The sequence below is a fragment of the Choloepus didactylus genome, chromosome 18 (assembly GCF_015220235.1).
Source record: "Choloepus didactylus isolate mChoDid1 chromosome 18, mChoDid1.pri, whole genome shotgun sequence".
Lineage (NCBI taxonomy): Eukaryota > Metazoa > Chordata > Mammalia > Pilosa > Megalonychidae > Choloepus > Choloepus didactylus.
In genome coordinates, this window is record NC_051324.1 from 19738635 (window position 1) to 19752726 (window position 14092).

Genomic DNA, 14092 nt, shown 5'->3' on the forward strand with positions numbered 1-14092 from the left:
CCCCTCTCCGGGCCCCACCCTTCTCGGCCAGGTCCCGCCCTCAGCCCCGCCCCTCTAACCCGGCCCGGTCCCCAGCTCCCGGGCTCCCGCCTCCCGGCCCCAGCGCCGGCGCCCATTGGCTGTTCCGCCCCGTCCTTTTCCTCCTTTCTTGCTCGATCTGAAATTCCCAGGAAAAACAGCTGGGATTTGCCAGAGGACAGTCTTAAAGGACAGGAGAGACACAGTCCCCCCAGTGACCCCGTGGCATAATGGCAGAGCGTCTGATTCTAGGTTGGAAGGTTTCGTGTTCAAGTCACGTCGGGGTCAGGGGCGCCCGTTTTCCCAGCTGATGATCCGGCCGCCGCCAGCGCCGTGTGTGCGGACCCCGGGCTTCCCTGCAGCTGAGCCGGCAGCATCTTTTCGTGTCCGCTGGGGATGCATCAGGCCCGGGCCCTGGCAGAAGACCCTCGGCAGCCCTTTACCCACCAGAGATCCTGGTCTCTCCTCCGAAACACAGCCGCTCCTCCCTCTTGGGAGCTGCCCCAGGATTCAGGGGAGGATGTCTATTTGCATGTTTGATTGCTTTAGGAATCAAAATAGTTGGGTTTGTAAAGAAACCAGCTTGAATATTTACTAAAGACATCTATGCAGTCGACCAAAGAAATCCCACATGACTTTCCTCTTTAAAAAGTTCCTCGCAGCCCCATGGAGCTTGCTGCCTTCTCACTCTTCCTTAGGAAAAACTTCTAACGTACAGAAAAATAGGATAGCGTCAGGAAGCCCCTCTACCAGTCACCTGGGTGGCCTGGAAAACGGGCCTCGGGACTCCTTCCCTCACCGAGGCCCTGGGTCCCGGGACCCTCTGGGGGTAAATGCAGAGGGAACCCCGCCTTCCCGCCTCTCCCGGGTCCCAGCAGCCCCAGGTCCCTGCACTGGGAGAAGGAAACGGGGTGTTCTCCTGCCCGCCCCCAGCACCTCCATCGGGCCACTCGGCCCTGGAGAGGACAGGGGGGCGGAAGCCAGCTGTTCCCACACCCGGCAGAGGGCGTCAGGCTCTGGGTTCAAAACACACCTGGAAAAGCCAGAAGAGGGGGAGTCAACACCAGCCGCCAGGTCAGGTCAAGGGACTGGATCCAGGAAAACCTCTCCAGGTGGAGAGGGGAGGGGGAGGGGGAAGAGGAGAGGGGGAGAGGAAGGGGGAGAGGAGTGAAGGGAGGGGTTATGCCAGTGCCAGGACGAGACAAGCCGGGATGTGACAGCTGCAGAAATCCACTTGAAAAACTGGCAAGCACACGCAGCGGCTCCTGCGGCTGCGGCTGGGCCGTCGGGGTGCAGGGGGCGCCCGCAGGGGCACGTGGAGGGGTTCTCAGCACGCCCTTGGAAAAGGGGCCGAGGTCCCCGGCTGGCAGCCCCCCGAGTCCCGGACGCTGGACAGGGAACTGACCTGCCGCGGAGCCTAAATGCGTGCTCAGCGACCAGACCCACGCACGGATGAGCCACGCGCAGGTGGTGGTGGTAAAAACCACACGGATAAAAGGTAAGCTTGGTGTCACTTGTTTTCTGCTGTCCCCCCAAAACCTTAGGCTTCTGTTTCCGATTTAGAAAATAAAAACTAAAACAGACAGTTGTACTGAACTGCAATAGGTACAGCCTTCTTTCAGTGAACATTGTCTTTAAAATACCCGGTCATCAATTAAATCGTCTGGTGCAGATTCAGTTTGGTTAAATGGCACTGAGGTTTACTCTTCGTTTGGTTTCTTTTTTCCTTTCCCCCCACCGATCCCCTCCCCCTAGTAGAGTTGGTCAAAGACAAGGCTGGACTTGTCTGTAAGACCAAACTCGGAGGATGAGCCCCCAAAATGTTTAGGGAGGTGTTCCTATGATGTCACCTCATGGTAGTAGATTTTTAAAAATGCCCACCCAACCCCCCAAAAAGGAAAGGCTCAGGCAGTGGCTCTGAAGGGACAGGGCCTCCCAGATGGGCCTTGTAGGGACATTACCACATGCTGGGTGGCGAGGGGTAGGGGTGGGACACAGAAGTCCTGCTGGAATAGACTGCACCCCTTCCTTCCCAGGAACTTTTACTCATTCTGCAAATACTGCTGGAAACACATATGAATATGTGTGTGTACAGCATATACATACATATGAATACTTGTATATTACTAAATTCCTGTGGTTTTAGCCAACCCATTGTGTGGTATGTGTCATAGTGGCCTCATAAATTATGACAACAGGTAAAGGACAAAAGCGGTTCACAGGAAATGAAACATGAATGATTTTAAACACATGAAAAGGATGTGCTTTCAGAAATGCAAATTAAAATTAAAATTTCAATGAGCTATACTGAACACATGAGATTGGCATGACCAAAAAGTGGAATGGCAAGGTGGAAGCTGTGGGCAAACAGGCAATCTCATATATTACGATGGGGATATAAATTGGTAGGACCACTTTTGAAGGTAATTTGGTAATAACCTTTGAGATTTAAAGTGTAATACCCTTTGATACAATATCTAGTCATATAACTTCTAGAAATCTGTCATGTAGAAATAATTGCATATATGAATAACTGAATAAAACGTGTAAATAAGTAAGCTCATTGAATAGTTCCTGAAATAACGAACAAGCTTATTTTTCTAACAGTCTGCATTATTTTATTTTAAAGAAATATACTAGTATTCACATATATGTATATGCTATATAGACACATATTCATATGTGTATATAATATATACACATGTATCACATAATGTATACAACATATCCATATATCACATATGCATGTAATACACATGTAATATAAACATATTTGTAGATATACCTATATCCACACATATATATTTACATGTATATGTATATTCATATGTTACTGTGATAACTTTTTTAATTTGGCAATAAAAGTAAGAATATATTCACCATAAAAAAAATAAAGAAAAGGAAAAAAACAAAAAAAAAATTTTATTCACCAGAGCATAACAAAAAGTGACATATAAAGCAATAACTGTGCTGGTTTGAATGTACTGTGTCCCCCAAAATGCCATTATCTTTGATGTAACCTTGTGTGGGCAGACTTATCAGTATTGATTAGATTGTAATTGTTTGAGTGTTTCCATGGAGATGTGCCCCACTCAACTGTGGGTGATGACTCTGATTGGATACTTTCCATGGAGGTGTTGCCCCACCATTCAGGATGGGTCTGAATTAAATTACTGGAGCACTGTATAAGCTAAGACAGAAGGAGTGAGATGGCTACAGCCAAGAGGGATGCTTTGAAGAATGCACAGGAGCTGAGAGAGTAGCTGCAGATGAGAGAGTTTGAAGACAGCTGTCGAAGGCACTCTTGCTCCAGAGAAGCTAAGAGAGGACAAATGCCCCAAGAGCAACTAAGAGTGACATTTTTGAGGAACTGCAGCCTAGAGAGGAACGTCCTGGGAGAAAGCCATTTTGAAACCAGAACTTTGGAGCAGATGCCAGCCACATGCCTTCCCAGCTCACAGAGGTTTTCCGGACACCATTGGCCATCCTCCAGTGAAGGTACCTGATTGCTGATGTGTTACCTTGGACACTTTATGGCCTTAAGACTGTAACTGCATAATCAAATAAACCCCCTTTTATAAAAGCTGATCCATTTCTGGTGTTTTGCATTCCAGCAGCATTAGCAAACTGGAACAATAACCTTGATAAGAAATATGTTAGATCTTTGTAAAAAAAAAAAAAGTAAACAAGTTTCTTAAGCTATACAAATGCTTGAAGAAATAGTATCCTAAATATTTTCAGGCTATCCTTGTGCCCACCTATTTCAGGCTTGACCCAAACCCAACCTAAATAACAAGAGGTTTTTAGAACTTTACAAAATTATTAGAACTTTACAAAATTATTCTAATGCCTTTCTGGAAGACTAAACCGATGACTACATGTGCCAGTTCGATGTATTATGTCCCCCAAAACACCATTATCTTTGATGCCATCTTGTGTGGGCAGATCTATCAGTGTTGATTAGATTTTGGAATCCTTTAAGTGTTTCTGTGGAGATGCGCCTCACCCAACTGTGGGTGATGACTCTGATTGGACAATTTCCATGGAGGTCTTACCCTACCCATTCAGGGTGGGTCTAAATTAAATTGCTGGAGCCATATAAATGAGCTGACAAGAAGGAACTCAGGGCAGCTGAGAGTGACATTTTGAAGACCAACTGAGAGTGACATTTTGAAAAGGAGCTACAGCCAAGAGAGACACATTGAAGAATGCACAGGAGCTGAGAGAGTAACTGCAGATGAGAGGCAGTTTGAAGATGGCCGTTGAAAGCAGACTCTTGCTCCGGAGAAGTTAAGAGAGGACAAACACCCCAAGAGCACCTAAGAGTGACATTTTTGAGGAACTGCAGCCTAGAGAGGAATGTCCTGAGAGAAAGCCATTTTGAAACTAGAACTTTGGAGCAGATGCCAGCCACGTGCCTTCCCAGTTAACAGAGGTTTTCCGGACGCCATCGTCCATCCTCCAGTGAAGGTACCCGATTGTTGATGCATTACCTTGGACACTTTATGGCCTTAAGACTGTAACTATAACCAAATAAACCCCCTTTAGAAAAGCCAATCCATTTCTGATGTTTTGCATTCTGGCAACATTAGCAAACTACAACACTACCTAAAAACAAAAAGAAAAAAATTGAAATATGAAGTGGCCATGGTACACACTTTTACAGAAGAATGCCTTGGGGTTGCAGACCCAGAAACAAAGGCTCTTTAGTTTAATGATTAAATCTATAATGAAAGAGGCATCACAAATCAGTGGGAAAAGACAGAATTAAGCAAGACAAGTGCTGGTAGAAATACCGAACCATATAGAATGTAGAGAGAGCCCCACTTCACACCACACATCAACATGTATTTCAGATGGATTAGAGCAAAATCTTCTGACCACTGAAAACATCTGAAAGAAAAGAAATCCCTGCACATCTAGGGTCAATATCTTAGTTTGAAATGATATTTGCTATCAAAAGGAACCAGGGCAGTTGGGAGAAAAGTCTGAGTCTAGGCCTAGGACAAGGGGAAAAGAAGGTGACTCTGGGCTACTTTGTTAAGCCAGAACATGTGTATGGAAGGAGTTAGAATAATGGGCTCATTGTGATGGAGCTGGCTCAAAGAGGTTTCCACCGTATATACACATATATACAAATATTCACCCATATATGCATGCATGTGCAAGTGCACAGATATACAAACACACATATGGCGATGTCTAACCATATATGTGTGCGTGCATATACATGCCTGTATCTCACATCTCCACCCACTCTAAGTGACAACATGCCAAAGGCACCCCAGAAACAAAAAGCACACCTAGTGACCAGATCACAGTCTCTAAAATCAGTAAGATCGGGAGTCTGATGGTGGTGGCTGAATCTGTCTGTGTCGTGTACGAATATAATATCCCTGGAACATTTTCTTCAGGTGGCAAATAAAAAACTGTTAGGAAAAAAAGGAACCTTCAAAAACTAACTGGGCCTTTCCTAAGGAAGCCAACCAGCTCAAAGGGGGCCTAGTAGCCAGAGCTGGGACAATCAGAGTATGGAAATATTGACTGAGTATTAATGGACAATAAATAATAAAGAGGACAGGTAGGATGACTCCTCCTTAAAGGCGAACCCGAGACCCATCAGGTGAACGGGGAGGACTCAGGTGGAGACCGTCCCTTCCACCATCACCCAGTATAGACGGATGAGGCCAGACTCGCCCATGAGCAGGGGGATATCGGGGAATGCAGTGGAAGGGTCACTGAGGGGCCGGGTACGTGCCTGGTCTTCTCGTGTCTCCCCTGCAGTTCTTAGGAGGGGACAGGGTGGGGGCACTAATTACATATTGTAGAGTTGGGATAACGTCCTCAGGAGTTGTGAAGTTACCATTCCCAGTGAGGGACAGATGGACATTGTGGTGCCTCAAATGGGAAACCCTGAGAAGATGCCGGATCATGGAGTCTTCCGAGAATGACCCAAGTAAATGTAATTATCGTGAACCTAAGATCAATCTATAATTTGTACTATTCTTTTTAAACCTGTATTCCTAGAAAAGCTGTGGAAATACTTCAGAGTAAAACCAGCAAGAGATACTCAGTAATTCAGTGTAGACCAGAACCTGTCCTGCAGGGAAAAAAGTACATTTCGAGTCATTTGACAAAATGACATTAGGGAGAGTAGGAGAGAGAAAACCATTGTATCCAAGTAAATACATGGATGATGATAAATGCCAGGTCCTGATGCACCAAGATGTCTCAATTCTTGGTAAAAACTCAAGGAGGGCTTCAGGGGCAGATGCCAAGATGGATGGACCTAAACATAAATAGCTAAAAGAAATAATTAGGGTGAGTGTGTATGTTGATGTCTGCGGATGTGAATGTGTGTCTGTCTGCCGGTGTAGATATCCAAAGAGGGAGAGAGAAAGTGAGAAAATAGTAGGTACACACAAATAATAAAGTAAACGCAGATCATATTAAATGCAGGTGATTGGGGTATGAAGTACTTGAGTGTGTGCTATAATACCCTTTTTCATGAACACTTCACACCGAAAATTTATGATATAAAGACACACTAGGTAATTGCAACAAAAATTTTTGATATTTTTATGCAGAAGTACTATAGACTCTTCCCAAAAAAAGTTAAAAAATTAACTCAAAAAGAGGAACCAAGAAATGAATGAAAAAGTTACGTGAAAAATTAAGACGAGGGCAGAGTCTCCCCTCCATGACAAGGTTGAAACCTCTCGCTGCTCCAGGGCCTTCGGGCCTGACGCTGGCAAAGGGCAGCAGTGACTTCCTGACCTGGACGTGGACGGAGGCCTGAGGGAGAGACGCAGTCACCCAGTGCCCGGGGCCCAGGGCCTGAGGACCTGCCCAGGGGCTGCGGGAGGTCAGGGGGAGCAGACCCCTGGCCCAGCTGCGAGTGGGGATGGCTCTGGGAGAAGCAGGGTCTTGAGCGCATCCCCTCCAGGTCCCAGGTGGACAGAATGTGTACCATGGACAGAGGAAGTCACAGAGGGGTGACTTCGCCAAGGTCACCAGGGTCCAAGGCAGAGCCTGGACCTTAAACCTTGGTCCTGCCAAGCATGATGCCCACTAACCCGGCCCTGCACCCACCCCAGCCCTGGCCGCTGGGTAAGCCACAAGCTCTGTGGGTGCTGGCACCAAGCACTGTTGTCCCTTCCTCCCCGGGGCCCAGAACAGACATATAGGGGGCCTAGGACCCTCCCCTGGGCCACCAGGGCCCAGCTGGAAAGGGAGGTGCACAAAGCAGGAGCCCCAAAGCTCAGGGATGCCAGGGGCAGGGCCCCTTGAGGGCAGCAGTGTCCTCAGGCCTGGGCCATGGTCATTAAAGGGGAGAATGACGGGAGGCTCAGGGGGACTCTGAGGGGCTCAGAGGGCAGGGGCATGACACAAAGGGCCCTAAGGGCCTCCAGTTCCATGGTGGGAGCACCCCAAGGCCACCGCTCCAGCCCCTGTGGGTGCAGGCCCCTGCTTTCCCGCAGGCTGAGGGCTGCCCTCCCCCAGCTCCAGGCTCCCTGAGAACCCCTGAGCAAGGCCCGCTGGCCTCTGTTCTGGGGTGTGAAGGGCCTGAGCCGACGGGGTCAGGATCTTGATCCGGTCACACTCAACCCACCTGAGGCCGGGCCCTCACCGAGGTGACCCCGTCCTGCCAGAACTGCCCCCTCTGGACAGAGAACCTTCCAGGGCCACAGCAGGGGAGCTGGAGGAAGGCCTGGAGGAGCAGAGACCTCCGAAAGCCCCTGGGGCTCAGCAGGGGCTGAGCCAGCTCCAGACCCAAGGGCCAGAGGAAGGTGACGGCCCCCAGGAGACCATGGGGCCCCTGGCCCAATGGGGAATTGTCCATGCAGCATGGAGCAGGGACAACAGGGCAGTCATCCTCAGCCTCCAGGTGTCCGACCTAAAACCAACAAATATCAAATCCATGTCAGACTCTCAAACACACGGCCCAAAGTGTGATTTAGGGAGGATCACATATGAGGGACAGCCACCACGTCTGATTTGTCCCCACAGTGCCTGCTGTCCCCTCCAAGCCAGAATGACGCCCGAGCACAGCCACTGTTCACACATACAAGGAAGGATGCCCAAAAGGGTCACTTTGTTCAGGTACAAAGGCCCACCTTCAATTTGAGCTCCACAGTGTCTTCACAGTCCCTGTTCTGGACCCCAGGCTCCTCCTCAGGCTTCCCTTTGGGGCCCACAGGTAAGAGAATCCGCAGCATGGGCTTCTGCGATGTCCACAGCTGCCAGGAGCCTCTGAGGGACAGGCAGTTCTATGGGACAGGAGAGGACAGGGGGACTCTGGATCAGCCACTGCCCTGGGTCAACCCAGGTGAGGTCACCATAAAAAATGTCCCAAAGGCTCAGAAATAAAATGAGCCGATTGTCTCTGCAGTGTCCTGGGAGAGCCACACCTCTACCTGCAGACTCCACAGTGCTGAGACAGGGGCAGGAGGACTCACACAACACCCACCTGGGGACAGACACTCACCGAGGTGAACCAGTCCTGGCAGAACTTTCGCCCCTGGACAGAGAAACTTTCAGGGCCAAAGCAGGGGTGCCAGAGGCAAACACACAGAAGGACAGGCCTCTGAGAGCCCCTGGGGCTCGGTGTGGTCTGATCCAGGACTGAGCTCAGGGGACAGAGGAAGGTGACAGCCCCCAGGAATGCGTGCAGCCCTGGCCCAATGGCGAGTTCTCCAGGTAGCCCGGAGCAGGGACGCTGGGGCTGTAATCCTCAGCCTCCAGGTGTCCGACCTAAAACCAAAAAACATCAAATCCACGTCAGACTCTCAAACACACGGCCACATGTGTAATTTAGGTAGAATCATATAGGAGGAATGGCCACCACGTCTGATTTGTCCCCAAGGTGCCTGCTGTCCCCTCCAAGCCAGAGTGATGTCCGAGCACAGCCTGTGCTCCAACACACATGGAAGGAAGCTCAAAAGGGTCACATGTGTTCAGGTACAAGGTCAAACTTGGGACTTGGGCTTCACGGTCTCCTTGGGATCCCTGCTCTGGAAACCAGTCACCTCCTGTGGGTTCCCTTTGGGGTCAGCAGGAAAGAGCATCAGTAGCTTGGGCTTCTGCGATGTCTGCAAGAGCCTGGAACCTCTGAGGGACAGGCAGTTCTACAGGACAGCAGTGGGCAGGGGGCCTCAGGATCAGCCGCTGCCCTGGGTCAACCCAGGTGAGATCACCATAAAAAAATGTCCAGAAAAAAAGGCTCAGAAGTAAAATGAGCCGATTGTCTCTGCAGTGTACTGGGTGAGCCACACCTCTACCTGCAGACCCCACGGTGCTGAAACAGGAGCAGGAGGACCCACACAACACCCATCTGGGGACAGACCCTCAACGAAGTGACCCCTTCCTGGGGGAATAGTCGCCCCTGGACAGGGAATATTTCAGGGCCGAAGCAGGGGTGCTGGAGGAAGGCACACAGGAGGACAGGCCTGGGGCTTGGCATGAACTGATCCAGGACCAGACCCAGGGGACAGAGGAGGGTGATAGCCCCCGGGAGACTGCGGCCCCTGACCCAACGGGGAAATGTCCAGGCAACACGGAGCAGGAAAGACGGGGCTGTCATCCTCAGCCTCCAGGTATCTGACTTAAAAACAACAAACATCAAATCCACGTGGGACTCTCACTCAAACAGGGAGGATCACATAGGAGGAACGCCACCACGACTGATTAGTCCCCACGGTGCCTGCTGTCCCCTCCAAGCCACAGTGACACCCGAGCACACTCACTGCTCACACATACACGAAGGGAAGCTCAAAAGGGTCACTTTGTTCAGGTACAAAGGCCCACCTTCAATTTGAGCTCCACAGTGTCTTCAGAATCCCTGTTCTGGACCCCAGGCTCCTCCTCAGGGTTCCCTTTGGGGTCCACAGGTAAGAGAATCCGCAGCATGGGCTTCTGCGATGTCCGCAGTTGCCAGGAGCCTTTGAGGTACACGTGGTTCTGTGGGACAGGAGAGGAGAGGGGGCCTAGGGATCCATCACTGTCATAGCTGAACCCAGGTGAGGTCACCATAAAAAATGTCCCAAAGGCCCAGAAGTAAAACGAGCCAATTGTCTCAGCAGTGCCCTAGGCGAGCCACACCTCTACCTGCAGATCCCATGGTGCTGCCACAGGAGCAGGAGGACATGTCGCAGCCCGAGACGGCCCCCTCCTGCCCTAACTGCATGGGGAGGATGCTGGAGCCAACCCCATTCCCTGGGTCATGGCACTTCACCAGCCCTTTCTCCTCAGGGCCTCCATCTGGGGTCAAACACTGTCACCTGCTCCCCACATCACTCCCTCCTTGACCGTCCAAGGTCAGGACCCTCTTTACCTTGATCCACCCCACCAGGCGGGCAGTGCCAGATGCCCCTGTGATTCGGCCACCGCCCTGCACCTGCAGAACCTGCTGGAAAGGACTCCCGAAGAGCTGGTTCTGATTCAGCCTGCAATGGTTGCTCCACTGAGGGGCCAGGCTGCAGCTGGGGAAGGCGGTTCCTCCACACGGGCCCCGTGGACCTGAGGAGACAGGGAGCAGGGGTGCTGCAGGGAGCTGGGGGAGGGGAGCCCCAGTCCAGGGGATGTGTCCACACAGCGGACGACAGGCAGCCTGCGGTCTCCCAAGACCACAGACATGGCCCCCCATGACCCTCAGGACAGGGCAGAGGTTGGGGGTGTCCCACAGGGCAGCGCACAGAAGCTTCCCGAACCCCACACACAGCCCGGGGTCCCCGTCCCTTTCCTGCACCCACTCTGGGTCCCAAGCAGACAGAGGGGACAGGTCTGCCGAGGGCCGTCCAGGTGCGCTGTCCCACCTTGAATCTAAATCTCTGTCCAGGCCCAGCCCCGTTGGTGCCGCCATCCCACACTCAGTCACCACCTTCCCTGAGCCTCCATCTCCACATCGCCCACCCACTGCCCTTCCCTGGCTGCCAATGAGCTCGGTCCTCAATAATGTCCCCAAATCCTTCTATTCTCATTACTCATCCCTATAATTTCAAGGTGAGAAATGGGGCACTGGGCAGAGAGGGCTCCCCGGGCCAGGAGCCTCTGACCCTCCAGCAGAGCTGAGGGGGGTTGGAGAGAGCAGCCCCCTGCCCAGCCCTGCAGGGACCAGGAGGAGCCTGGGGTTCAAGCGGGGACGGGCCTGCCCTGCTCAGAGCTGGACGCAGAGCAGAACTTCCTAAGGGGAGGGGTGGCTGAGCAGAACCTAAATGGGAAGTGAGAATTTGCCAGGTGATGCAAGTGTCTGGTGAGGGTCCCAGGGAGAGGGATTAATGAGGTTCATGAAAACCAATTCCCACCAGCCTAATGCAAATAGCAAAGTGTGAAGTTCACATCCTTCAGCTGAGCATCAGAACAGAGATGTATTTCCGGGATCAGAAGATATTAAAATAATTATAAAATAATTAAAAAATTAAATAATTAAATTAATTAAATAATTAAATAAAATAATTAAAAAATAATTAAAAATAATTATAAAATAATTATAAATTAATTATAAAATAATTATAAAATACTTTTATATTAAAATAATTATAAATAATTATAAAATACTTTCAAGGCATCTGGTTTAGGGACAGACCTTTCTGGCCATGGAGGTGGACGCAGGGCCCCTGGCGCCCATCCAGGGCTCCTTAGCACTTTCCAAAAGGTGAGCTCCTGCAGGGTCTGACCCCTGTCCAGGGACCCCCTGGGGCTGGAACTCTGAGGGCTGGATGAGCATGTTACCCGGGCACGTGCTCCCTGACCCGGGGTCTGCTCCGATGCTGCCATTTAGCACAGCCAGGGGAGGGGAGGGAGGGGAGGGTTCCAGGTGAGATCCCAGGCTGAGGGCACAGGGCAGCGGGGGCTTTCTGAGCCCCGGGGGCCCCTCCTGGTCCCTGTTCTCTGAGCCTGAGGAGCCAAGGGGTGCACTGTGGGGCCCGGATGACAGATATGTCCCTCCTGGAGGGTCCCAGCTATATTCAGCTGCTGGAAACATGTAAATGTCCAGGTCCAGGTGTGTTTAGGAAGGGAGGAGCTCACAGGACTCCCTGAAATCTCACCTGTGAGCCCGGCCACAGGTCAGCCCCCCCCAGGTCCTGTTCACCTAAGTGTGCCCCAAGTCCTGGAAACCATGGGGAATTCCTCCCTATCGAGCCCCCCAATACCCAGTGAGATGGGGCTACTGTCCAACATGATGACACAAGGGAGGGTCTCCTTCATAAACCCTCTTTCAGGCTATTGACGTGCACCTTCTACAGCAGGGAAGGCTCTGCCCACCAGGTTCCTCACCCCTGTGGACACTGAAAAACTACTTGTGATCCAATGACCCAATGGCCACTGGGGTCACTGAGCTCCTAGTTCAGAAACCCGTGGACCTCATGACATCCACACTATGTCATGAGCTTATTTCATGTGACCTGCATGCCAAGCTTGGAAATCCTGAGCTTTCTTCTAATTTGTCCCGAGGAGGCAGTCACAGAACCTCTGGGCCCAGCAGGTCATCCCAGACCAGCCACCCTGGGCCAAGTCAACTCAGAGGTCCTTCTCCACTAAAAATGATTTTGGGCCATTTGTCCCTTGGAAATGGGGAAAGCTGGGACCCCCTCCCGGATGTGTGTCCATGTTCTCCTGGACCCCACAGTCACTCTATCCCCTCAATCCAGGACACGTGGTGCCTTGAAGCCATCCCAAGTGTACTATGGGTCTCAGAGCTCGGGATAGAACATGCGAATGAACAGACTGTTCTAAGTCCTTCCCCGCTTAAGCCAGAACGCCCCATGACCTGAGAGAGGGGCCTGGTCACCCCCACCGTGTGCTCCCTCTAACTGCCCACATGAGCAGCCAAGGCTGGCTCAGGGCAAGGGCGGCATCAGCACAAGCTGCCCGTCCCCCACCCTCTCCCGCATGCTTTTCCACAGGACGGGGGGGCTGGGCATGTCCTCCCCACAGCCATGGTCAGCTCTGGGTTAAAGAGAAGCTGGCCCTTGGAGGGATGTGGGGACCTCCCAACTTAGAGGACTGAGGACCCGAGTCCCTCCAAGGGCCAACGAAGGCCCCTCCTGGGGCTGCAGGCACAGTGTGGACGGGGGACTCTTTAGAGTTCTCCCCCTGGGGCTGGTGACGTGGGAGATGCTGTCCAGACCCTGCGAGTGGGGAGAGCGGAGGTTTTGTACGAGGGACAGCAAGGGCTGCTCTCCCCGGTAGACACTCACGGTGAAAAGATCTGTTTCTCATGACTTTCCTTGTCCTCGTTACATGGGTCTGGGGGGCAGGGCTGTGGGAGAACCTGCTGCTGCCCACCCGCCCTGGTGGTCCCGCCCAGAACCTCCTCCAGGGGCCCATCCTCAAGGAGTCGAAGGCATAAATTTCCCATCTCCAGAGACTGGGCTGGGCCAGCCTTCCAGAGCGAAATCACCCTCCATCCTAACTGCCCAGTCACCAGGCAGTGTCCTTTCAAAACAACGCCTGGTTGCCCTGACAACGGGCTTGGTGAGGTCATCACCAGGGATCTGATTGGTCGGAACAGGGATGATGGTTCCCAAGGGTGGGGGCCTCCCCGGGCCCACAGATGGGAGAGCTGGACTCATACCCAGGACTCATGTCCAGGAGAACCTTCCACCTGGGGTCTGGGGACTGCTCACGTGTGAACCCTCTGATTCTCAGATACCCCCTCGGAAGACAGGGTTCAATGTCGCCTCAGCCTGTTTTGTTTTTTTTTTTTAATTATATTTTTTTGTAGAATATAACATATTCTACAATACATTGAGGTGATGACTTTCCAAGTACAATTTAACAAGTAGTTAGAAAACAAATTTCAAAGAATATTATGGGTCACAGATCCACAATTTCAGTTTTTTTCCTCATTGTGAAATATAACGTATATGCAAAAAGGTAATAATTTTCAACCTAAGATTTAACAAGTAGTTATGTAGGAAATTTCCAGAAATGTTGAGTAACAGTACCATAATTTCAGTTATTTCCTTATTGTGAAGTATAACGTATATACAAAAATGTAAGAAGTTTCAAATTACAATTTAACAAGTAGCTATAGACCAAATTTCAAAGAATTATGGGTTACAGTTTCACC

The 14092-nt window shown here is 51.1% G+C and overlaps 1 protein-coding gene across 1 annotated transcript; it reads right to left on the minus strand.

Moving 5' to 3' along the window:
• Positions 1-6629: 6629 nt before the first annotated feature.
• On the minus strand, positions 6630-10879 carry LOC119514680. The gene is made up of 7 exons (XM_037810466.1): positions 10352-10879; positions 9826-9978; positions 8994-9146; positions 8507-8743; positions 8136-8288; positions 7631-7915; positions 6630-6813 (listed from the first exon to the last, which is right to left on the minus strand). Exons 1-7 carry the CDS (start codon positions 10877-10879, stop codon positions 6634-6636), a joined length of 1689 nt encoding a protein of 562 aa, XP_037666394.1. The 3' UTR covers positions 6630-6633.
• Between the last annotated feature and the right edge of the window lie 3213 nt (positions 10880-14092).

Bases quoted from the DNA above. Each gene is read 5' to 3' on its own strand.
- LOC119514680 (XM_037810466.1), bottom strand. From the start codon at position 10,879: ATGGCGGCACCAACGGGGCTGGGCCTGGACAGAGATTTAGATTCAAGG. The intron at 9,979-10,351 runs GTAAAGAGGGTC...CCTGTCCCACAG, and splicing joins GCCTGGTGGGGTGGATCAAG to AACCACGTGTACCTCAAAGG. The intron at 7,916-8,135 runs GTGGGCCTTTGT...TGTTGGTTTTAG, and splicing joins CTGTGGAGCTCAAATTGAAG to GTCGGACACCTGGAGGCTGA.